This window comes from Carya illinoinensis, chromosome 9 (assembly GCF_018687715.1).
Source record: "Carya illinoinensis cultivar Pawnee chromosome 9, C.illinoinensisPawnee_v1, whole genome shotgun sequence".
In the NCBI taxonomy this organism is placed as follows: Eukaryota; Viridiplantae; Streptophyta; class Magnoliopsida; order Fagales; family Juglandaceae; genus Carya; species Carya illinoinensis.
Window position 1 is genome coordinate 9,291,093 of NC_056760.1, and position 27,327 is coordinate 9,318,419.

Genomic DNA, 27,327 nt, shown 5'->3' on the forward strand with positions numbered 1-27,327 from the left:
ACTGACGCCAGTAGTCAAAGTATGAATAACAGCTAAAATTACATGATGACTGGAGACTCATCGATCACGCAGGATTTTGGTTCAGGAAGAACTACTGAAAATTACACTATTATTTCTCCAAGTATGAAGAAATAACAGGGATTAATTTACATTGCAGTCTTTTGAAAATGACTCTTTAGTCACGAGGGTCCTTATTTTATACTTTAAAAGCAGTAATTTTATTCACTCAACTTACACGGAGCAGGATGGTAATGTACCTGCGTTCTTATATAGGGAGAATGGTATTAAGCTGGTAAATCGGCCCGAGTCAACTTATAAAGATTTTTTCCATTTTGCTCCTCGGAATCTCCAGGCCATCAGTTTCCCTCAAGCCCTTGGCAACTGAGTATTGCAGGTTATCCTGAATCCTCTGCTGCTCATACTATCGAGGATACAGTTCAGTAACCGATACTTTGTTAACGGTATATGACACTGATTTGCTTGTGGATTGATCCGCCTCCAGTTCCTTTAATGGCAGTTTTTGCTCTGTTCGACTATGAAGCCAATATGCTGGTTGATTAGGCGATGGCAAAGTAACCGAGTAACTGTTTAGCATTAGAACTACCGATGCTATTGTTGGCCTGTCAGCTGGATCATCCTGTACACAAAGTAGTCCACAATGGAGACATCTAATGACTTCATTTATCGAGTAAGAATCTCCCAAGGATGGATCCAACAACGCCAAGGGTGTCCCATCCCTCCAATGTTTCCAAGCCTGCACCAATTGGTCAAGTAACGTTCTAATGTTATTCTTCCTCCCCAAATGGATGTGATGATGTTTGCATTAAAATGGAAAAATAAAAGCAGAATATTTGGTTCATACTCACATAACTCAATAGGTGTCCAGCACCATCTGATTGAGAGAAAGAACTGATCTTCTTGCCACTTAAAATCTCTAGAATTAAGACTCCAAAACTATACATGTCAGACTTTACAGAGAATTTTCCATGCATGGCATATTCTGGAGACATGTAACCGCTACAAACCAGCATTATTGATACACCAATGTTAGTTATAATACATGCTAACTTGGTACCTAAACAATGTAAAGCATATGGTCCATGTTTCAAAATTACTTTGATGCATATGATCTTTGATGCGATGAAGATTGGAGTGTCTATGCTTCTCTAACTTGTAAGAAATTTCTAGCAGTATATTGTATGGCCTTTTTCACTTTTTTCCCCGACAACACTTAACTTTAATTGGAAGAGATAATAAATTCACAAATCTAGATTTCATATTCTGTAATCGAAATAAACAAAGTTTCAGAACTCACAATGTGCCGGCAATCCTACGGGTCTTTCCCTGTGTTTGATCAACTCCAAAAATCTTCGCCATGCCAAAATCAGAGATTTTAGGATTCATATCCCCATCTAGCAAAATGTTACTGGCTTTAAGATCGCGATGTATGATTCTAAGCTGAGAATCTTCATGAAGATAAAGAATTCCTCGAGCAATCCCTACAATAATCTTGTAACGTCTAGACCAGTCCAGTTGTCCTTGCCTTTCAGGGTCTACACATTCATTAGAACCTAATAGTCAGGGCTGAATAATTAAGGCAGATACATATTGAACTAATTCAGTCGGCTTTAAAACAAATACACCAAAGATCATTTGAGAAACCGAAATTTAATCAATTATCTTCTTTTAAGTTTTACAAAACTCAATAAATTTGTTGACTAGCAAAATGCAAACAACGCCCTATTTAAGTGGATTCAACACGTTCATTTCCTTGAAATTAGTAATATGCTTAAAAGAGACAAACCATAAAGAAAATAGTCAAGACTTTTGTTGGGAACAAATTCGTAGACAAGTATCTTCTCCTCTCCTTCCAAACAAAATCCCACTAGCCTTGCAAGATTTCTGTGCTGAAGCTTGGCTACCAATACAACCTCATTTTTAAATTCATCTCCTCCTTGCTTGGAACTTTTCGATAACCTCTTCACAGCAAGTTGTTGTCCATTAGTAAGTGTACCCTGGCAACATACTTTAACCAACCATTAGAATATTGTACCCCGTCCTATTCATATAAAACATCAAAAGCATCAGCATTATCATGTTTTGCATCCACTAAATTAGCTACATTTCAATGAGTAGAATTTCACAAAAAGAAAAGTAAACTATCAATGAGAACTCATCCTTTACCACATAAACCACACCAAATCCGCCTTCACCTAATTTGTGATAAACTGAGAACCCCTCTGTAGCAGCCTCAATTGTAGCAAGATTAAATTGCAAGGACTCTACAGTGGTAATATTATCCATAGCTCCACTTTCTTTACCATTTTCCTCCTGTATATACTTTGTTTTTGCTCTCTTACTAAGGAAGCAGTAGATAGCGAATAGCACCGTAGAGACGGAAATAGAAGCAACAATGGCAATAATAGTCAGTGATGAGATTCGACTTTTTCCTGCATAAACAATAATGGCAGTCTATCAATTATTTTTGCAGAACATTAACATATCGGCAAGGATAGTGACCTATGTTCTGAAGTTAAAACTACAAAGTTGCCATGTGGAATGAGAAAATGAAGTGTCAGTTTTTATATATATGGTATCATCCAGCAATATTTTCGTAGCTCGTTTGATGTTTTATTTGTATTTAGACCTGTAGCCTAAGGACACTCTCAATAATTTAAATAAAAGTAATGTTATTCTCCATTCATGATTTTGTCATTCTCAGCCACACTGTGGCATATTTTAAGTGGTTGTTCCTTTAAGCGACTGGCATATAAAGCCACTCATTATCAGATCACAATTCAATTATCATCAATCCACCAGGCAACACTTACACTAGGTCAAACCCTAACAAACCTTTCGGATTTGAGGTCTTTTGGGCCCGAAACGCCATAAGTACCACTACTATAATTGTTCATTAGTGCGACCAGTTGCCAGTATTGGCATGTTGGGGGTTTGAGACACAATTGTAGCGCATCTGTATTTCGGCTGTATGAGTAAAGACAGGGTGATTGGGGATGACAAACTCAAGGATGAAGAAAGAAGAAGAAAAGGCCGGACTTTCGCATGTTAATTACTTGGTGATATCATCTGCCAAGGCACAACATCTTGACAACAACCAAGACATATATACAGGACAACAAAAATCGCCAAGTTCCAATCATAATCGAGAAACCAACTTTACCTTCTGTATTTTGGATTCCTTTCCTTATCCTCTAAAAAAGAACTAGAAAAGAATTAAACTTTACCAGGTAGTGGAGGCACGAGTGGAGTGGGCCTTGCCCCGGATTCGTTTACACTCAGGTAAAACGGGCGCACACCGTACCTAACTATGCAGCTGGGAAAGAGAACTGAGGCGCTTTCCTTTCCACCACTCGGCAAATACGTAATCGCTGTATTAAGACACCGATTGCATTCGGAACCCGTCAGATCCGGCGTGCACTGCACAAGGGTATACACGATTCGTGAAGCTGCGAGTCTCGTTTCTTTCGTTCCAAATTTCTTGGCCCCAGGCCCAAGATCTGAGATCCCGATTGCCAACTCGTTGAATGTTGCCCTGAGAAGCTCGTCAAGCCGGATTGCCTCCGAAATACTCTTATTGGCCGATATCAAATAGGACGGGTCGACGTCCAAACTGGAGAAGAAATACCGGCTAGAGTAGTGTAGCATGCATTCCTCGTAATATCCAATGGCCCATTTCATCTCGGGGCAGCGCTGGACAAGGTCTTTGGTTGCGCCGGAAACACAGTCGCGGCAGGAGTCGGCGGGGAGGTCACCGCGACAGAGGAACATGCCATATACGGTGTCCTGGGAGGTTCCAGAGGAGGCGGTGGCGTTGTAGAATCCGGTGGTGCGGGTGGCATTAGATGAGAGATAAGAGAGGAGGTGATTGAGGTTATATCGGTAGGTGGTATCGGGGGTGGTGATGGCGTTTAAGCAGCCATGAAGCATGTAAGTTGCAGCCGCTTCGGTTATGGTTTGACTAACGAAACTGATCTGCAAAGAGATCATTATTAAGACACTCACGCAGAAGTTGGAGGAGGGGGAGAGCAACTGCAAAAAGCCCAGAAACATGACGACGAACCCTCTTGCTAGCTGGCTAGCACCTTAATTGACCCGAATGCTGCTCTAGGGTTCATTTCACTCTTCCTTCATATACGAGGAGCACATTCGTGTTGCACGGTAGATAGAACGTACCGTTGGGCGGCAGCGGAACGGAGCATATCGACCTAGGCTGTGAGGTCCAAGACTATCATGCTGGGCATTTGTGTAGGTATTTAAATTATACTAGTCAACGATCAACGTACACGGCACGTACGTCCAGTTGGAAAAACTAAAAAAATAAAAATAAAAGAAATAAAATGCTACAAGAAATGAGAAAAACAAATCATATTACATTAAAATTTATAAATCTATTTGAAATAGTATTATTAATATCAGATTTGTTAATGAACTATTATATTTATCCGACAATCAAAAAGATATTTACAATTAAAAATGACATATATAAATAAATCATTAAATAAAAATCATTAATCAAAGAGAAAAATAATATATAAATAACTCAAAAGCAAAGGAAATAAAATATTATATAACATTACAATTTATTTTTTAAATGTTTTATATTTCTACCAGATTTTTATGAATAGTTACTATTTATTTAGAGGCAAAAAGGTAAAGACCATACAAATATAAATACAATATAAAGCAAATAAATAAACAATTACTGGACATAGTCTCCTAATGGCCCACGACCTTTGACTGCACTTGGGCCCACCTGCAAAAATACAAGAATTATTATTAAAAGTCAAAGATTCTTGTAAAAACAAATAATAAGTCCACACTTGTCACTCCACAGTAAACAATAAAAAGAATTTAAATCCATACAGAATTGCAACAGCTGATAAATTTATAAAAGTCAGAAGTAAACCTAATACAAAGTGGTAATACGATTCATATCTTTGTCTTGTCTCGTTCATAAGTATATGCATATAATATATCTATCTATAATAATAAGCGCCTATCGCGCTTCTATAAGAATGAGTAGTAAATTATTGCATTCCATTTTTTTCTTCCATTTTTATTGCAGGGTTACTTTTTTAACCTTTTGTTTTTTTCCTTTGTGTCTGTTTATATAAGGATGTTTTGGTCTTTAGTGAGATTGTGCCATTCAAAAGAATTTCAGACCACACAAATCTTTCATTCTCGTCTTCGTATTCCTCCTAAGTTCTCTCTCTAAACTCAGACCCATCCTCTATTCTCTCTCTCTCTCCGTTTTTGAATTTATGTATTATTTTGTTTATGAATTTGATGATCTGTGATTTTTGTTTGTAGAAGAAGGAAAATATCACTCCGATTGGCTTGAAGATCGTGGTAATTTCAACTTCATGTCTTTTTGCTTATTTTTTTCTTTCTACTTTTTTCTTGCTGAACCTCTCTCTCTCTCTCTCTCTCTCTCTCTCTGAAGCTCACGAACCCAGCTCTCTGCCAAAACCTCAAGATCTACTCTGTCGGTCTCTCCCGATTCAACCCAGACAACGCCGTAGACGATAGTTCCCCATGATGATCAGGCTTCTTATGCCGAGCCACGAGTTTTCTTGTGCACCTATTGCAAAAGAAAATTCTATAGTTCGCAAGCACTAGGAGGCCACCAAAATGCCCACAAAAGAAAGGATCTAGCAAAAAGAGGACAAAAGATAGCAGCACACATATTGGCCTCCGCAGAAGCTTTTGGACACTCCCTCCACCAGCACCAGCACCAGCACTACCCAAGCATGGCTTCTCTTCCTCTTCATGGTGCTAATTACAATAACAGATCGTTCAGAGTTCAGGCGCATTCTATGATCCAAAAGCTTTCTCACAAATCATCTTCGGTTGGGTTCTGGGAACCTCAGGGCTGGTCAAGACCCCTCATTGTCCAACAACCAGCAGTTGGGAATTTTCACGCAGCAGTAGGATCGCTTTCGCGAGGCAGTGTTGGTAGATTTGGATTGCTAAGAACGATGAATGGTTCTCCAGCCCATGATGATGAATTTAGTGGATTTTGGTCTGTAGATAGTGCTGCTCTTTACAGGACTAATCAAGAGGAGATGAAGAAGCTTGACTTATCTCTCAAGCTTTAAGAGTTGCACGCTTCGTCTTTTTTTTTTTTTTCTTTTTTTATAGAAATTAATGTTGTATATAAACAGTAGCGTGTAGAGACGTGCAGGGCCTTGATTTCAACTGACGGTGGTGCGGGGATCGATGAATTTGCTTTAGTAACGTGACAGGGACGTATGGCATCATAGAATTGACCCCATCAATAACAAAGTGATATCTTGTGTGAATGGAAGATTTATTAATGATTTCTCAATACTTTTTTTTTTTTTTTAATGTCGATCGACTCAAATGGGTTCAAGTTCTTGCCCTCATGACATTAAACAACAAAAAAATGGAAATCTCAAAAATTATGTCGTAGGTGGAAGTTAATTAGTGATCTTTCGATGGCAGAAGAATAGTAATTTTCTACTAATATCTTAAATCAATACTTTAAATGTATTGCCATCTTCCACTAAATTTTGTCTTCTGTAATGAAGACAATGGTGTCAAGTAATTGGGCAAATGTCATACAAATATGACTAAAGATATACAGTAATAGATTATAAGTCATCGTGAATTCGCAGAAGGATTTGGTTGCAGCAGTGGTTTTGAAGGGTGATAAGACATCTGGATGATTGAGGACAACAGTAACCTTGAATAATTGAGTGGACCCCGCCCGATTAGGAAACGTACTGGTTGGAGATTGAAATAATTCAATAATTGCCCTCACTACTCATTTTTTTATTTTCCATCTGTCACTAAAAGAAATAATATTGCTTACTTTATAATGGTTCACAGAATCACACATATGAACTAATGAAAGCAACTAATTAAATAAATAAATTAATCAATCAATCAAACAATTAATTATTTCCTTATTGTTACTTTATAATGGTTCACACATATGAACTAATGAAAGCAACTAATTAAATAAATAAATTAATCAATCAATCAAACAAAGCTATCTAGCTAGGCCATTTTACCCATGAAATCGAGAGTTTTTGATCTTTTTTCTACTAAGATCTTAATTAACCCACCTCTTGTGATTAATTACCTAAAAAGAGACAGCTAGATAACTCAGGAAAGTTTGCATGCATACGTGGTGAATTGATAACAGTAATAGATTATAAGTCATCTTGAATCCGCAGAAGGATTTGGTTGCAACAGTGGTTTTGAAGGGTGATAAGACATCTGGATGATTGAGGACAACAGTAACCTTGAATAATTGAGTGGACCCCACCCGATTAGGAAACGTACTGGTTGGAGATTGAAATAATTCAATAATTTCCCTCACTACTTATTTTTTTATTTTCCATCTGTCACTGAAAGAAATAATATTGCTTACTTTATAATGGTTCACAGAATCATACATATGAACTAATGAAAGCAACTAATTAAATAAATAAATTCCATACGCCTACGCATTTGAGGCGGATGAGGAAGATGTGAGTTTGGTTTTTAGGAATCGGGCATGGAGGATGACTCGATTCCTGTCATAAGATCCCACCGTTCCTGTCTTTATTTGTAGAATTAATTTAAAAGTAGCAAAGTAACGAACAAAAAAGTCAAGCAAATGATCTGTAAAAAGATATCTTGTCCCAAGATATGGTAATAAAAAACAAAAGTGAATGTCATCACGTTAATTTATTACCGGTAATGCCAAACATTCCCGCAAGTGGGAACAATCATGAAATATTTAATCATATAGAATGACTAAAAAAAACAGGTCTTTCTTTTCTTTATTTAAGATAATAATAATTTAACTGAAAGATATCAATAATTGAGGTCCTGCTGTGCTATGGAAAACAGTTTTATAATATGAAAAGGAATATATGAATAAATAAAGAAACTTGGTAGTGGAACGGATGAAGGAAGAAGAGTATATAGAAAGTTGGGTATATATCATTAATTAATTAATAATATTGCCCATCGTTACTTTATAATGGAAAAGTTAAAGAGGTGCATTATTTTCCAGTTTCTTAAAAAAATCACTACTATTACTACATGACAAATAATATTACTTCATTCATATTAGCTATAGCTAGCTGTCAAACACTATTGTCATGGTTATCATCTCTATTTGCAACGTCTAGCTTGTTATCATCATTACTTACATATTGGTCTTGAATCTTGATTTAATTGGACATATAGGAAAATAGGATTAAATACCATAATATTTAAACGTTAACACTAATCTCGGGGTTTCCCAATTAAAAGGATTTTAGGATATAATAATTTAATTTGTAAGGATCGTTCACATATATAAAAGTACTATTTAATTTTAAATTTTAAATTTTTTTACCTATTTATTACTTAATCAGTATAATTTTTTTAAACTTTCAAACAAAACAAAAAAAATAATATAAATTTTTCAAATTTTAAAATAAAAATTATATTAAAAAATTATATGCTTAAAATATTTTTTGAGGAAATTTCCCTACGATGCCGACATCACCTCAGATCCTCAAGTTCTTAATCAGCCGCTAAGGACCATATATATATATATATATATATTTTTTGGAGGAATACATTATTACTAGCTCTAATTATATAAGTTTTCCACGTGTATATTGACTTGAGGTCTTCTCCACTTTGTCAGTGCTCCTACCATGCATCTACCCATTAAACATTTAGAGATAAATATTGTATTATTTTATTATGAACGACTAATTAGTCTTTGCCTCAATTAATTATATATTCATGGGGATACTTTTTTTAAAAAAATACGTGATCAAATGCAGGGATTGCACTTACTCTAATCTCTTAATCATCCCCACCCCGCCGCCCCCTGGCCCCCCTTGGATTCGTCGATCAGTCTAGGCAATGGCTGCAGTGACAGCAGCATCATGGTGATTGAGACCAATAAAATCATTTTTTTGCGTCAACTTGGCCAACAATTCCGCACGTCGTTTGGTTCTTGACTCCTGAGGCTTGAGAGGCCCATTGCAATAATTCAAAGCAAATCATGAGTACACCTGACTTAGCCAATATAATATATAAATATATATATTGCCCTTTTAATAAATTAACAATTTTTTGTGTCTGATTTTTTTCTTTTTATTCAATAAAATAATCTCAACTTCATTATTTTAAATTATTAATTTATTTTTTTAATGGAATTATTAGCTAACATCATGCAGGATACATCATTAATTAATTAGTAATTACATCAAGGTATGCACTCCATCATAAACTATTTTATATATTAGCAATTTATATTAAAGGATATATAAATCAAAAAGTGCGATGTGTTAGGTACATCATTGCCTAATATATAAATTAAAAATTAGATTTAATTAAACACGTTTCCGGTCAATAAAATATAATTCAGAGTATAAGATTTGGACTCTGTGTTTGGGATTTGAATAATGGAGTGGATCCCACTCGATTAGGAAACATGCTGGTTGGAGGTTGAAATAATTCAATAATTGCCCCCACTGCTCATTTTTTTTTCCATCACAAATACATTGCATGTGGGTTTCCCTTGTATGTATTATCACGTACACAAACCTCCCACATTCCTCTCACGAAATAAAACTGTTCTCCATTGACCCACCCCGACTCCTATCATTTCGCTCCTCACCTTCTCTTTCCTCTCACTTATTTTCTCTACTTTTTTTTTTGCCCTATCTCATAGAATTTGCATGTGGGTTTCCGTTTTTGTTGATAAAGCTCTGTATGAAGAGATTTTAGCTGTTGTCTTCTTTGGTTTTCTCTTTTTTGCTCTGTTTGGAGGGTTTTCTGATGGAAAACGGTGCGGATTCGACCTCCCGGGATTTTTTTAGCTGTACCCATGTCTAACATCTTCGATTTCAGTGGTAAACTCTCGATTGCTTTAGAAAAACATAAATGATATACTTTAAGTGTTCTTCTAAATAACATACTCAGTAAAGAATTCATCAAAATTAAACTGTTAACCTCTCTCTCTCTCTCTCTCTCTCTCTCTCTCTCTCTCTCTCTCTCTTTCTCTCTTTCAACAAAAACGGTGACCCTCTGTTTTAGACCAGACAACTCTGATCCGTAAGATTTTTACAGGTCTTCTGTAGCTGTCAGGCGCCGCAGCTATGATACTACATCGCTCTTCTGTATCTGTCAGGCGCCGCAGCTATGATGCTATATCTCTTGTCTCTTGTAGAGAGATGCTTCACGAAAGATGTTATGAAGCAATAGAGTGATACTTTGTCATAATTTTCTCTATAAAAGAATTATTCAGCTCATCTTCTTTCGCATATCATTTTCTTCACTTTTCTAAATTTAGTCTGTATTCTTACTCTGTAATCTCTTTCTGCTTTCTCACTTTGCAATGGCTCAGCAATCTTCCCATTACCAATATAGGAGGTATTCTGCACCTCGTTCACCAGTTGTTTATGCTTCTTCTTCTTCCGTAGGTGCTATAATGCAATCCAATAATGATCTGACTAAAAAGTCAGATAATGAAATTATCTACGAGCTTGTGAGTCTTGGTACCCGATACTCATCAACCCTTGTCGCATATTCTCAGCGACTACAATCTAGGACTGGTGGGGTTGACAAACTCCACGAGAATATTTTTATCCTTCAGCGGCTTCTTATGGAGTCCAACATGAAGATAGAAGCACTAAAGCGAGAGAATAGAGATTTAAAATCTTTGCTTAACTCTTCTTTTCGAGTGGCTACTCCTTTAGATAGGAAAGACATGCAGATTTTTGAAGAGTAAGAGCGTTTAAAGATTGAGGCAAAGAGCCTTAAATTTCTGTAATTTTACTTTGTGATAATAAAATAATACTTCACAAATATTCATATTTGTGTTTCTATCTTCTGTTAGATCTTCTATGTGTTCCATTTTATTTCTCCTTTAATAATGCACAATTTCTTACAAAACCGTAATATGAATCTGAAATACTAATTGTATTTAAGAGATGGTATTTTAGATCTAATAATTTCATTCATCTCTTTCATGAATGTTTTCTAAATCCCAACTGAAGCTTCTCATTTTACAAATTTTGTTAGTTACAGTTCACTTGTAAAATCTTTGCTTGTTATTTGAAAAAATTCCACGGCATCAAGATATCAACAATCATGACAGTGCTGCTGCTCTCCTTCTAAACAGGTTGATTCACATAAATAACCTCAGTTGTTTCAGTATTCTGAATGAGATGTACTTATTTCTTCTATTCTTTATTTTAGGGCATTTCACCCCTCTCTTACCTGCTGTTGAGCGGTGCATAGCGGTGTTGCTGATTGCTGAACGTGTTGCTGATTACTATTATTTACTTTCATGGGAAAGTTTTGCATAGTTACTTTTTTAACCTTTTGTTTCCTTTCTTTGTGTCCGTTTATATAAGGATGTTTTGGTCTTTAGTGAGATTGTGTCAGTGATATTTTTTCAAAAGAATTTCAGACCACACAAAATCTTTCATTCTCGGCTTCGTATTCCTCCCAAGTTCTCTCTCTAGACTCAGACCCATCCTTATCTCGACGTTCCTTCCTTTATTATCTGTCTTTCTAATGCATTATTGATATGCCTGTGCTCGAGATCTGTGTGATATCTTCCAAAGTCATCACCAAATCTTGCACTTGTGTCTAAAACAAAAGCAAACAATATATAAAACCAAATGAAAACAGGGTATGGGTATCCCAAGTGGGCAGCCCTAATTGAAATGATCTGTCATTTATTAAATGGATTCATGAAGTCTTTCCTCTTTTTTGTCTTTTATGTTTTTAATGAAAGGAGATCAGGCTGCAGCGTTTTCAAAAACAAAAAGTCACTTCACAGACTAAGTGAAAAAAAAAAAAAAACTGCAACCTGTTTGTTTTCTAAGACATACAATTGTTTTAATACAATTGCTATATTTTTCTTTTATACTATTATTTGCTTTCATGGAAAAGTTTTACATTTATAGTTTGCCTCCACTAGGCAAACGTCCCTTGGATGTTTTAATTCTACTAGTATATATATATATGAAAAATTCTACTCATCACTTTCACACACTATACATTACACTTATTTTTATTTTTATTTTTAGATTTTTTTTCTTACCTAAATATGTAGTGTATTAATTATGACGAGTATAATACTTCAATTAGTTTAAGAAAAATAAAAATAAATAAAAATATATAAAAATAAATATAATGTGTAGGATGATAAATAACAAACATTTATATATATATATATATATATTTCAACTTGATCTATTCAAAATATTTATATATATATATATTTCAACTTGATCTATTCACCATATTGCTAGTTCAAGATCATTCCATCGTTTTGCTAAAAAAATAGTAATTAATAAACTATATAATTCATTTATTTTCTTGTTATTCTTTTATATAAGTATTAACACTATCTTTTTAAATTTTCTAATGTCATTTTGTTAGAAATGTGACGATCCTGAAAACTGTTTCCTCATTCATGTCTATGCTGCTGCTCACACTAATGAGCATAGTGAGTGGATGGATCCTGCCGTTGCAATTAATTATGTAAGCGGTGTTCCTTTTGTTAAATAAATTATGCAACATGTGAATAGTTTATTTTTTATTTGTATTTCTTTTAATACGTTACTTATTATGTGTTTTGATCTTTCAAACTATAGGAAAAAATGATGGAGATGCAGTTAGCTTCCGGGGAATACTCTTCCAGTGACATAGATATTTTCACGCAAGTGCTCGGGCCCAACTCTACTATGGCAAGAGGTTTGAGACGATCTTTCAAGCATTCCAGTTCATCCTCCTCAACTTCATCGACTTCACAAATTAATAATCTTACCAAAGATTTAGAAGCTGCACGATGCGAGAATGAGTATATGAGGTCTAGACAACAAGAGTTGGAGTCGCTCTTGGAGCGACAGTCTCATTTAGAGACGCGTTTGCAGGACCAACAAAGAGACCATGAGGAAAGAATACGTAGTGAGGTCCAAGAGTAAGTGCAACGGGAGATGATGCTACAAATGGAGCGTGTTATGTCATTACAACAGAATTGTGGTAGATGGGGAAAGAAAAAGAAATGAATTTTATCAGTCTATTAAATTTTTAATATCTAATTTGAAAACAGTTGCAAATATTGTTGGTTGTGAAATATGTTATGTAATATGATACAATTGGTATAATTGGTATGTTTTTTAATTGGATAAGTTTAGTATTTCTGATATGTACGTTCGAATGTAAATAAAATACGTTTGAACAGTATTTCACATTCGAACACACGTTCAAACGTAACTACACAAAATTATAACACAACGTTCGAACGTTCTCATTGTCAAATGAACATAACGTTCGAATGTTTAAACGTTTAACGTTCCAAACCTCCGAATGTTCAAACTCTACTTTCTTAACATTCGAATGAACGTCTGAACATTATGATATGTACGTTTGGACATTGGTCCGTTTATGTTGGAATCTAAATTTGAACGTAATGTTTGGACGTATAAACGTTTGAACATAAATATAATACGTTCGAACTATAATCAACAAATGTTATCTTCTCTCATTCGGATGTCAATTGGTCTAGTTTACATTCGAATGTAATTTTTTGTGACAAATTCTAACTGTCACAGAAAAGGAAACGTTTGAACGTTATATCAACTAGCACACCACCAATCGTCACTAAAAATATTTTTAGTGACGGTTGTACAGTAAACTGTCACCAAATGTATTCTGTGATGCACATTACGTGACGGTTGTGGTGATGGTTTACAACCGTCACCTAATGTATTTCATGACGTTTTGGTCATTTCTTGTGACAGTTTTATCTGTCACTAAATCTAATTTTTGTTGTAGTGAGAGAAACAGTAAGGCGGTGCATATTTGCTTTGAGCTAACGCGTGGTATCTTTCTTGTACTAATGCTATGAAAATTTCTTTTCCAATGTAAGAGAAAATGATTTGTGATTTTGACTTGGTAATTCTTTGTATATTAGTTGGATATATTTAGGTTCTGGGTGCAAGCACATCAGATGAATCATAGCTATTGAATCAAGAGTCATATAAGACTACAATCTTAGTTTTAGAAAAAATTAAGTGCTCCGATGGTGTACAGCGATTTTGTATTTTGTGTGTTTTTTTTAATATTTAAAAATATATATATATATATATATAAAACTCATCTATCAGTGCACACCATAGTCCCCGTAGAGGGACCCATATTTTTAGCATCATTTATGTATAAAATTTCTTAATTTCTACATTGACGATGGAATTCACCGTGTATACTTTGCAACTTTCAAAAGAGCGAATGCTTACCAACTTGTTTTTGCTTTTTCAACGTCCTAGAAATCATTCTCACTAACAGTACTACAACCAGACTCTTAACTCTGAATAAGTTGGTCTCTCTCTCTAGACTCTCTCCCTTCTCTCTTAACAAACCCTAACCCTAAATCCCCTGACCCTCGACGGGGGGTGGAAGCTTCGGCTCCCCCCCTCTTCCCTTCTCTTCCCTCCCCCTCCCTTTCTCATTTCATTTTTCTACTTTCTATGTTTTTTTTTTTTTGTTTTTTCATTTATAGTTGTGTTTTCAGGCAAATAAGGGTGGAGTGCTGACCTTGTCTTTCTAACCGTCGACCGCCAACACACTTCCCGTCAGAATGTTGGCTAGCAGCCGATCTTCAAGTCCACCGAACGCGGCGCCAAACGGAGTGGCATGTAGCCACACGCGCGGGACGTAGTCTTGGTTTTTCTGCGACACCAGAGCGTGGCCACCACGCGCCACCGGGGAGCCATTGGCCGATTCAAATCTTGGCTTTTCTGGGACCTCAGACTCAGGGAAAACATAGACTGACCGTTGGTGCTCCTCCAAGAGTGGTTTTGCTATACTTGCACCACAACCTCTGTTTTATTTTTCATCCCTCTGCTCTGGTGCTGTTTTGGTGTTTTATTCTTGATCTATGTTTTAACCGAGCAGGGTGAGGAGTGTTTTGATCGGTCACAATCTGGGGCTAGTGCTAGTCGAGAGTGGCGAACGAAGTTATGGCCAGTGGACGTACGACCGACCTCTGCAGTGGAGGTTTTTGTGGTCCATACGCGAACTGGGTACTCATGTCGTTCCTGGGCTCATGATGCCGATGTTTGTAGAGGGTGTGCCGTCGAGGCTCTTGCTGGTGCTTGTGTTTTATGTTTTGGTTGTTTTGTTATTGTTTTGTAGTATAGTATTATGTAGTTTTATTAGTAATATTGTAGTAATAGGCTGTTGGACTTAGTGTCCATAGCAGTAATATCCCATACTCCGTCTCTTTAGGGAGATGAAGGGGCCTTGTCACTCTGTTTATTCAGAGTGTGCTCTATCTCTTCGGAGAGTTATAGAAGTTAAGATAATGTCCGCCACTTTGTGCGCGGGAATGCTCTAGAGCTGATGCATAGGTTGACTTATAGTCTGGTTTTTTCTTTATTGATAAGTAACATTTGTAACTTTGACATGATGAATGAATTCACCATTTCAAAAAAAAAAAAAACAAATGATTAAGACGTGAGTGGTAGAGAAGAATAAGAAAAGTCAGCCAAAATAATAATCATATCTAGATATTAAATGATAATTGATTAAACATGGACCTTAATGGCTCCTAGGGTGAGTGTGTGCATATACTTTTCCAACGCGGTTGAAGGGTGGCCGATCAGCCACTAGCCCATCCATGGGCCACTCATTTAGTTTAAGTTGACTGCCACCGCCCCGCACAAGATATAAGAGCATTGTTAATGGATTATGCATATATAGAGGATATTTTTGATAAATGTAAGATAAATTTAAATTTTGACTATTTCCTTTCCATAAGTCTCCACATTGAAATAATTATTTTTATTATTATATAACAATAAAATAATAAGAGATAAATTTGACTTTGACTATTTACATCAAATCTCCACATTAGATTATCTATTTATTCATTATATAGTAATGAATAATTAATAATTAAAAAAAATTTAACTTTTTTAATTATTAATTTATTTTATTTTATCATGAAAAAATAGAAAAAAGAATTCGAGAGAAATAAACGGTGACAGTTATGTTGAAAGAAGATAGAGGCAGAGTTGCAAATAAATAATAAAATAACAATTTGCTCTATGTATAGTACACATCAAATTTGATATTCTCTTTACAAATACTATAGTTAAAAGCTACAAAATTTGCTAATGACTAATCTATTGCAAACTTGCAAGTGAATGTTCTATCCCATAGTTAAAAAGTACACTTACTCTTAGATATAGATAATCCAATGAGACTACTCTAAAACAAGAGTAGGGCTAAGCAACCAGGTACCGGACCGGGTATCCGGGTATACCCGGCCCGAAACCCGGATTCCAAATCCGGGCCGGATTGGCCTGAATCCAGCCCGGATATACCATGGTTATGACCCGGGCTGGAACCCTGATTGATCCGGGTTTTTACAACCCGAAAATTCGGGTTCCGGCCTCTACCTGGGTTTTTTTTCTTTTTTCTTTAAGCCTGTATTATTAAACTTTTTTCAGGAAAAAAATATTATGGTAGAGACACTGTTTTTGAGAGAGACCCACTTATACTGCTCACTAGTGTATTTTGTCACACACATCAGCATATGAATAAAAATTAACGGATGGTGATTGCGCTATGATCATTGAGATAATCTTGTTGAGCAGTTTGACGTGTTATTGGCAAATTAATGATGCAATGCTGTGATCATCTACTCCATGATGAATAGAAAAATTTAGCTCTTTCCAGTAGTAATATAAAATAAACATATTTGTAATGGGGAAAAGGGAGAGATCAGTAATGCCATAGGATCACTGGTACTGATAGTTTGATCATTAATTTTCATCCAGTCATTGGTTTTTGTGAACCAATTCAGCCAATTTTCGTTCGTGAATCCTGGCATTCCTGTTAGAAAAATACCCCATATCACAGAAATGATTAGATGAGGAGGAGGGCAGGAATGAGCATGCCAGAAAAAAAAAAAAAAAAAAAAAAAAAAAAAAAAAAAAAACAGGAAATTAAAACACAAGTATGACAAAGAAACTCTTGAAACTCAAAAGGAGGTGAGTTTGAAGGCATAACAACTAATATGGTTCATTTGCAGTTAAATGGTCCAGTCAACTAATCACTACTCATCTAACGGCTCTTTATTGAAATCGACATCTGAATATCAATACTTTCAAATCAAAACTTTCAAAAGTAAATGATAGAGATTTTTTTTTTTTGATAGGTAAAAGTAAATGCCAGTTCCCGTCAAAGATGGTCAGTCCCTTCAATTCCTGTACACTCCTAAATTGTACATATTTGTGCCTAGTCTGCTAGAGGGAGACATTATCTACAATTCATGCACTATGGAGTTGCCCTGTATAAAATGATGTCTGAGCTGAAACAAAGTGTCCAGTTAAAAAATGGTCCAATATGGAGGTAAATTTCTTGAAGCTATAGATGAGATTAAATGACATACTAAATAGAGAAAGATATTGAATTGGTAGCTCATAAAATGGGGAGGATGTGGTTTAGATGGATTTCCCTCTTGTTTGGACACCCAAGACAATTGTTTCAGTGAACAAAATGAAGTCTAGAAGAATTTATCGTATCACAAAGAAACAGTAAGGAAGAAATCCACTCAAGAGGATCAGGGAGATAACAGACCACTTGCAAAAACCAACCGAGATATTGTACAAGGAAAATTGGGATGCTGCAGCGGACAACACAAAAAACAAAGAGGGAGTTGAGGTTGTAATAAAAAATAATGAAGGTGAGCTTATGGCCTCTCTGTGTCAAAATATTAATCACTCAATAAAATCTGTAATAGCTTAAGCATGTGCACTTAGAAGCACAATAAATCTGTATCAAGAACCGAGACGGCCTAATGTTGTGTTAGAAGGTGACTCAAAGGTGGTAGTAACAACTAATAGCCTTGAGGAAATCAATGCAAATTATGGTATAATGATTGAGGATGTGCACAATATACTTGCAGAAAGACACAACTGGAGCATTTGTTTTATTTATAGAGAGGCAAACAATATTGTTCATATGCTAGCAAAACTTGCTACTTCAATGTCGAGTGAAAGGGTGCGGGTTGAGGATAGGCCCATGCAAATAATTCCTTTAGTAATTAAGGAAAAGTATTGTAATAAAACTCAGGCTATGCCTCTTTTATTAATAAAACTTACTTTTACCTATAAAAAAAAAGTTAATCAAGGAGAATTGCACTCTTCACATACTTTTTTAAAATATTTTTTCTTTAAAAAATACTGATTCTTCATAAAAGTCCATCCAGATGTAAAATTATGTAACTGATGGATCACAAAGGAAAAACACAACCAGAACTCAGAAGCTGATTCTATATCCTCAAACATATAGAAAGAAAAATAAAAATAACAGAATTTCTCTTAGCAAACATTGATCTTTGACTCAACAGCAGCAAAAATTGCAAATAAGTTAGATTATATCCCATATTAAAAAGAAACATATTTGGTATTACAGGGCTCAGTTTTATCGTTGAACCAATGTGCTAGCACTATTTCAAGCACAAAAATGAATCAAATAGACCCAAAGTAAAATTCAGAATGTAAAGAATGACAGAGACAATTACAGAATAACCAATTTTTAACGGTAATTACAGAATGCCCAAATATCAACTCTAAGTCTCTAATAGATAAATCGACTGTGAAAGAACAAATCACACCCAAATCAGAAACCCAAAAGAAATCACACCCAAAATCAGAAACCACACCAAACAAATCACACCCACTAAACAAATCACACCCAAAATCAGAAACCGAAATGAAAGAAGAGTTTATCAAAAACTAATCTGATTTGTAGTGTTTCTGAGGATGACCAGATGAAACCGATGACAGCTTGACGGCGACGACGGGATGATGGCAACGACGGGATGAGGCTAAGGTTTCGGGAAAATTCGTTGAGAGAGAGAGAGAGAGAGAGTCAGATTGGGGGTGGGGGGGAATCGGGATGGGCATATAACCCAGTGCCCGTTTTGGCACTAGGTTTGGGTTTTTTAAAAACCCGGGTACACAGGGTTTTAGAAACCGGGTACCGGCCCGGGTGTTTTCCGGGCCGGTGCCCGTAACCGGAACCCGGTTATCTGGGTTCTAGACTGGGCCGAAAAAAAATCCGGCCCAGTTGCCCAGCCCTAGTTCCTGCTATATTAAAAGGACGGTAGGAATGATCTTCTTCTATTCACCTTTACAAGCCATTGACACGAACAAAAGTAGTTGTTTTTTTTTTTTTTTAAATTTGAATTGTATGATCACGCTTTTTATATTTACGCCCTCGGCCACTCAGATTATTACCCATTTTATAAGAGAATTGATTTTAAATTTTTTATTCTAGATGTGTAATGTATGCACCATAAACCCGTAGGCATTCATGTATTGGATAATCTTTTTAGGGAGAGGCCGCATAGAGTCATAATGAGGCGTGGTAGTGTCTCCTTGTACCCTGTGCTACTTTGCATTCCAAAGGTACCTCTCAAGCATATCGTTTGGTAATTTTCTTTTATATAGTGATTAAAGAACTAATTTTAAGTATATTAATAAATTTTTTATTTTTTGAAAATATTTAAAATATATTAAAAAAAATATGAAAAGAAAAATTAAAAAAAAATAAAAAGCAACTAGCAGTCAAATGAAGCAGTGCTATTCAGACAGCAGAGTTTCCCGCTCCTTTTTCCAAATATTCTAACTGGATGTGTACGAATGCACAGCGGAAAGTACTTCAAGCTCAGCTTATAAAGTTGCTCCACAAGTTTATCCAGATCGACAAATCTCAAGAGTTTTCACTTAGTGGTAAAGTGTACTACGTAGTATAAAACTAGAGTAACATTTAACAAATCTACAGCCTAAATACTATTTTAAGAGAGGATAAAAGAGAGAGATTTTCACTATTCTGATGATTACCAAGAACCAAAAAAGGGGGGCTATTACACGGCTGGCCTTAAACGCCAGCCTTAAACTGCCAATAAATGGCAGTAACGCATGGCCTTTAAGCCATGCGTTATAAGCAAGTAACACATGGCTTAGAGCCATGTGTTATTCAAACCAAATGAGGGGTCTGCCCCACGTGGGCGTCTCTCCATTTAACATCTCTCACTCGCACACAGTGGGCATGACCCCAGGTCAGCATCTCTCTAATGTTCTCAATCTTATTCATACAAGTAAATAGGTCATGCGACCACGAAGCACATCTGTAGAAAGGTGGGAGTACATACACTAAATCTCTCTCAGAGAATATTAGCATAGTAACATCCTTAAAGTGTCTGGTTATGTCCTAGACTCATTCGATCGCATCAGATCAAGCATTTTCAAAATCCTCTTGAGTTCAGAAAACTCAGAACAATGCTTGACTACCTCCAAATCATTTCAATATGTTCACAACCTTAGTCGCTACTAGTATGTACGTCATAGTTTGACGTCAACAAACACTAGTGAAGATGCGATATCGAAGAATCTTCCCTTTGCATTCATATCATTCAACTTTGGTCGAACCACTTTCCCAAGAATGCCTCTTTAGACCGTATTAATCATGACCATAGACAACATGCCAAAGTAGCAGACATCATAACCTCCATCTCGTGACATAGTCAAAAGTAAAAGACACTTAAAAAAAATGAGACTCACACAGTGAGAAAGAGGGGAACCATTTACTTACTTACTCATTTGGTCGAATAAGCACATGTAGTATAAAACACATGCTATGGTGGATTTCTCTTTCTCAAAGAGCATATGTCTATATCAACACTGTACAGATCTTAGTCTAGCCGCTCCTTAAGCGTCTAACCCGAGTTCCTCCATTTGCTCGCCTCCAAGGCGTCAAAGAGGATCTCACATCTGGCTAACCACAGGCTACATAGGTTGTGGGGTAACCTATGCATAGTCCTCTCATTGGACCTCATCTTAGCTCCCACTAAAATGACATATCTTTGTGTCAACTAACTTATCCATTTGGACAAGTATCTAAGAACACAATGTCTCATCTCTACTCGCTTCTCAAGTACTAGAGGCGATCGCTCGTGTGAGTGAGCCGATCTAAGCCTGTTGACATATCTTGTGTGTGAATTAGAAAAACAATACGATAAAGACAATAACTGAATCATATTGTATTAATATCCCAAAGGAAAGGTTACATCTCAATGTCATTTGAAACACAAAATACATTTACAGTCTACGTAGTCCTAGATTCCTAACATGAGCCTCAAAGACATCTCTTGCTATGGGCTTCGTTAAGGGATCAGCAACCATGCGACTTGTAGAGAGGTGTTTCAGAACCACTTTCTTTTGTGCTACCATGTTTCTGATGTAGTGATATCTGATATCTATATGTTTGGTTCTTCCATGGTATTTAGAGTCCTTAGCATATGCGAGAGCAGTCGTGCTATCGCAGAATATTGTCACTGGATCTGAAGTATCTGTGCCAATGTCTAAATGCTTGAGGAATCTCCGTAACCAAACAGCTTCTTGAACTGCTGCAGAACAAGCTATGTATTCTGCCTCCATGGTGGATAAAGTTATACAAGGTTGTTTCTTGCTGCTCCATGTAATGGCGCCATTGTTGAGCAGAAAGGCATACCCATTGGTTGATTTACGCTCATCTAGGTCACTGCCCCAGTCGGCATCGCTGTAACCTTTTAGCTGCAAATCTGAACCTTGATATCATAGCACATAGTCTGCAGTTCCCTTGAGATATCGCATAGTTCTCTTGACTGCTTTCCAGTGAGCCAGTCCGGGGTTAGATTGGAATCTACTCACTAAGCCAACTGCATAGCATATGTCAGGCCGAGTACACATCATTAGGTACATCAGACTACCCACAGCATTAGCATAAGGGACACGAGCCATCTTTTCTTTTTTTATTTGAGTTTTAGGACACAAATCTTTAGATAAGTTCTCGCTTTTTGCAACAAGGGTGTCAATGGATTTACATCCATTCATTAGGAAACGCTCGATGACTTTCTTTATGTAAGTCTGTTAGGACAAACACAAAAGTCTCTTTGAGCGATCTCTATAGATCTTAACTCCCAGAATGTATTCTGCCTCACCTATATCCTTCATCTCAAAATTGAAGGATAACCACTCTTTTGTGGCGACTATCAACCCTTTATCATTTCCAGCTAGTAGTATGTCGTCAACATATAATGACAACATAATGAAACTCTTCTTAGACCTTTTGACATAGACACAATGGTCCTCTGTGATCATCGTAAACTCATTCGAAAGAACGGCTCGATGGCATCTGAGGTACCATTGCCTAGATGATTGTTTTAGGCCATATATTGATCGTTTGAGCTTGCACACTTTGCGCTCTTGACCTTTGACCAGAAAACCCGTTGGTTGATCCATATAGATCTCCTCATCTAGTTCTCCATTGAGAAATGCTGTCTTAACATCCATCTGGTAGAGTTCCAAATCCATGTTTGCTACTATAGCTAGAATCAGGCGAATTGAAGCAAACCTCACCACTGGTGAAAAAGTTTTCTCATAGTCTATACCCTCCTGTTGGGTATATCCTTCGCCACTAAGCGAGCTTTGTACTTATCTATCGATCCATCCGACTTGCGTTTGTCTTTAAGAACCCATTTGTTCCCAATAGTCTTACGCCCTGTCGGTAGATCAACCAAATCCCAGACCTGGTTAGTCTTCATAGACTCAATCTCATCATTAAGAGTTTTTATCCACTCATCTTTAGTAGAAGATGAGAGAGTCTCATGAATTGTCCTAGGCTCATTATCATCATGCGGAGCTATCATAAAAGCTTCCCCTTCAATCTCAAAACGACGACGAGGAATACTTTCACGTGTACTTCTACGAGGCTGAGATTGTTGTGATTGATTGACAAGTGGTGTGCTCCCAATAGGATTTAAGTCCTTTTTATTATTTGTAGGAGCTTGAAGAATTTCTTCCTCATTCTCAACTAAATTCCTTGGAGCACTTTCCTCTTGTTCCACAATCTCATGAAGTTCTAAACTCCTATCAACCTCACCTCTACTTGGAAATTCATTTTCAATGAAGTCCACATCTCGCTATTCAATCTCAGTTACACTTCCATCAGTTTGTTCACCTATTAACACATACCATTTAGAGTGTTCTGAGTACCTTATAAAGATACACTTCTTTCCTCTAGGGCCTAATTTCCCATACTTATGAGAAAGATCATGAACAAAACCCGTTGAACCCCATGGCCACAAGTTACTCAAATTTGGTTTCTTGCCGGTCCATAGTTCATATGGGGTGGAAGTTACTGATGGAGAGTACTCGGTTAAGAATGTAGGCAGTAGTCAAAAGTGCATCCCCCCAAAAAGAAATTGGTAGGTTTGCTTGCGCCATCATTGACCTAACCATCTCAAGCAGTGTTCGATTTCTCATTTTCACCACTCCATTTTGCTGTGGCGTACTCGGCATCGTTAACTGTCTTTTGATTCCTTTTTCATCACAGAGCCTTTTAAATTGCTCAGAGAGATATTCTCGTCCTTGGTCAGTTCTTAGATTTTTTAAACTCTTGTCTAACTGATTCTCAACCATTCTTAGATATCACCTAAAACATTCCAATGCTTCAGACTTATGGGAGATTAAGTAGACATGACCGTAACGTGAAAAATTATCTATAAAAGTGACGAAGTAGACACCTCCGTGCCTTGCCCTCACACTCATTGGACCACAGATGTCTGAGTGGACTAATTGCAATGGAAAAGATGCCCTAGTGGCTTTTCCAAACAGTTTTCTCTTAGCTTTTCCCATTAGATAATGTTCACACGTGGGCAAGATGACCTTAGCGAGATTGCCTATCAGGCCTTCTCTAGCTAACCGAGTCATTCTATCTTGTCCTATATGACCAAGCCTAGCATGCCATGTATAGGGGTGTTCAAAATTCTAAGACTTTCGATTCCGACCGATTTTCGCTCAGATTCTGACTCCGGCGGAATCAGAATATTCGGAACTCGGAATCGGAATCGGAAGTCTTCCGATTCTGATTCGAAAGTCAGAATCAGAATCGGTACCCTGTTGGTTCCGACTTTCGAATTCCGACTTCTGATTTAAAAAAAAAATAATAATCCAGCTGCAAAACGACGTCGTTTTGCAACTGGAATATTTTTTTTAAAAAAAGTGGAACGGCGTCGTTCCATTTAAATGGGAACGACGCCGTTTTGAATTAACTTCCCACTTGCCTCACTCCGGACGGCTCACGGTTTCAATCCCTCAATACGTTTCTTGCCTCTCGCTCTCAAGACAGTCAGACAGAGACTTCAGTGCTCTCACGCCGATTTTGATTTTTGCTCCACAGACCTCTCAAGCCGCACGAAGCGGCCGCCCCCCACCGTGACTCCGTCCGCAGTAGACTGCCATCACCGCACTGCCGCAGTGCCGAATCCGACTAGTTTTTTCCAAAAGGTAAATATAGGTGACTCTTGTGTATTCCGAAATTTATTTAAAATTTTAAACGGATTATTTGATGTATGAAATTTTTCTGTGAATGGTGAATTGAGTTGTGAAATGATTATGGATTGAGGAACCGTTTTTCATTTTCAGTATTTTATTTGTTTGTGATTTTGGATATTGAAGGCACCTGTTTGTGGAAATATCACAAAGAAATAATTGATAAAAGCTTCCTTGGCAATGGGCTATATTCAGCCGTGGTTTGGTGGATGTTGGGGTCCACTTTATATATACATTATAATATATATGTCCTAATTTTTATATATATATAATATCCGAATATGAGTGTTGATGAATTGGGTACGAAGGATTGAATCTTGTATGGATTTTGGTGATAACATCATCAAAGGAACATAATAAAAAATGATTAAGCTTGTGTCTTAGTAAGAAAACGTAAGTACACATTAGAGAAAGCAGGCCTAAAATATTATTTTTTTTATCTAAATTCTAAGATCTAAAATGGGGAAGAGAGAGACAGAAATATTTTTTGTTGGATTTGAATTCATACATAAAGAGGCTGCCAAGTCCATATGTTAGAACTCAAGAAAATATACACATGATCATCCTTAAAGGCCAACCTTCATTACCCCTTAATTATAGGCATACCAACTTGAGTAATGCCAAGCGTTAAGCCTGGCAATTTAAAAGCTGGTTGAAGGGCTTGCCGACACCCCTCTCCATAATTTATTACACCATATGTAAAGTAAAGTAATTTTGTGATGAAAAGTCAGAAGGGGACGCACGAAATAATAGAGAGAGAAGCTCTGCCCCCTCTCTAGAAAGACAACAAATTGGCTCTCGCCGTTGAGGAAGGTGGGAGCCTCGGCTCCTCCCTCCCTTCCTCCCTCTCGCCTCCCTTTAGTTTGTTCTTTAGTTTCTCTATTTCTTTTTCTTGTGTCGTCTGTTTTTGTGGCTAGTTTTAGTTTTATCTCAGTCGGCTCTTGCATTTTATGGTGGTTAGCTCTTCGCCCCTAGTTACAGCACCATCCTGAAGTGAGGATCACCGGCAAGGTGGCGCTTTGCAGAGGGGACGTGCGGAGAGGGCATAACAGATAGCTCTTGGCCCTTTTACAGCGCCAGCCTAAAGCGAGGTTATCCGATAAGGGCCTCGAGCAACCCTGTGAGATGGCATTTTGCAGAGGAGACGTATGGAGAGGGCGATGGACGGGTGAGAAGCTAGCTACCCTTTCTTGTTGACGCAAGGCTGACGGCGATGGACTATGGAGAGGCAAGGATACGGCGGGGTGGCTCGATGGCAAGAGGCTTGATACTCTGTTTTGTAACAGAGTGATGGGTTTCGTATAACGATGAGGCTGCTGGTTTTCTCTATCTGGTTTTGGTCGACGATTTTGATGGGTTTATCTAGGCATCGTGGGTCTTCCCATGCCTTGTGGTGGTAGTCAGCAGCAGCAGCTCACGCTGCACAGTAACAGAGAGGGAAGAAGGGGCGGCGGGTTGTAGTGATGAAACCCTAGCCCGATCCTTAGGCGCCTCTTTTTGTAACGGGTTGGGCTTGGGCTAGGTCATTGGCTTGGGCTTGGGTCATTGGCTTGGGCTGGGCTCTCTGTTTGCACAGCCCTTTCTTGCCCTTTTGTGGTTCTGTATTTGGTTTTTGTTTTTTTGTTCTGTTTTAGCTTTTATAAATAAAAATTTATCTAGTGTCCCACTCCTTTTTAAAGGAAGGTGGGTGTTTGTCCTATTCCTCTTTTGGAGGAAGGTAGGTGTTGGTACTCTTCCTCCTTGGGAGGAGAGAGTGTGGTTGTACTCCTCCTCCTTGGGAGGATGGAGCGTGGGTGTACCTCTCTTCGTCGAAAGAGAGGTCGTTTATCTCTGTCTTAACAGAGAGCCTTTTCTCTTGACTGCTGTCAAGAGAGGAGATATAGAAGTTTAGACAATGTCCGTCACAAAAAAATTTGTTGACGGGGAAGCTCCTGAGCAGTTGCGTTAGTTGGCTTACAGTCTGGTTCTCCAGTTTGTTAAGTCACAGTTGTAACTTCGTTTATGAATATATGCAGTGAAGCATTTTCCATCCAAAAAAAAAAAAAATTTGTGATGAAAGAACATTGGTTGTTGCAATGTCTGATTAAGGTTGTTATACAAACATCAAAACCCAAAGTTAATTGTTTTAAGATAACATCTTATCATAATCCTAATCAAAGTTAAATTTTGCAGATCTTTTGGCTTACAGGGGTGGCACTATATATATACATAATACATTAGCTAAAAATCTAAAAATATATAACTAAAGGTTAGGCCAGTTCAAATATAAATTAGTAAATATTATAAGAAAATCCCAAGAATCAAGCTTATTATATATATAAAATTAGTAAATATTATATAAAGCCTATGCATGCTTGAATATAAGATAAACACTAAACTACGTCAAATTAAAGATAAATGTGCAGTGGAAGTAAAAGACTTGTCAACAGTTAATACCAAATTATTACAGAGATTAATCTAAAAATCATGAGGAAAACATGGTATATTATATATATATAACTTCTTTGAAAATTATCATGAGATAAAGATATTAAAAACTACAGCAATCTAATAATCATGAGCCTCATTCACCATGCAAGAATCTGTAGTAATGATCACGTCAATATGGATTAAACCACTTTCGATTAATGTCTAGAAAACATTTGCCAGAAAATTAAATATATACGTACGTACGTTTTGTGATCCATGCATGACTACAATGATATTAATTATTACATACTGCTTTAATACAAACTACAAGAAATATGATTTTTTTTTATCACTTACCATCAATGATATTAATTTGTTTATGCATTGATAGTTTTACTGTCTAATGCTTACAAATAATAATAAAAAAAAATTCATTCATGTACAAGATACACGTACACCAATCAATGCATTTTGT

General features: G+C 36.9%; 2 protein-coding genes across 4 annotated transcripts; one reads left to right on the forward strand and one right to left on the reverse strand.

Moving 5' to 3' along the window:
- Positions 1-73: 73 nt before the first annotated feature.
- On the reverse strand, positions 74-4,253 carry LOC122276569 (cysteine-rich receptor-like protein kinase 10). 3 transcript variants are annotated; one of them, XM_043086396.1, is made up of 6 exons: positions 3,246-4,252; positions 2,389-2,450; positions 1,805-2,015; positions 1,316-1,553; positions 867-1,017; positions 74-754 (listed from the first exon to the last, which is right to left on the reverse strand). In XM_043086396.1, exons 1-6 carry the CDS (start codon positions 4,069-4,071, stop codon positions 422-424), a joined length of 1,821 nt encoding a protein of 606 aa, XP_042942330.1. In that variant the 5' UTR covers positions 4,072-4,252; the 3' UTR covers positions 74-421. The 3 variants fall into 3 exon arrangements, with proteins under 3 accessions (XP_042942330.1, XP_042942329.1, XP_042942331.1); XM_043086395.1 differs by having other exon boundaries at positions 2,185-2,450; XM_043086397.1 differs by lacking the exon at positions 867-1,017 and having other exon boundaries at positions 536-754; positions 2,185-2,450; positions 3,246-4,253.
- LOC122276761 (zinc finger protein 3-like) lies at positions 4,252-6,123 on the forward strand. The gene is made up of 3 exons (XM_043086666.1): positions 4,252-4,266; positions 5,332-5,370; positions 5,544-6,123. Exons 1-3 carry the CDS (start codon positions 4,252-4,254, stop codon positions 6,117-6,119), a joined length of 630 nt encoding a protein of 209 aa, XP_042942600.1. The 3' UTR covers positions 6,120-6,123.
- The last annotated feature ends 21,204 nt before the right edge of the window (positions 6,124-27,327 follow it).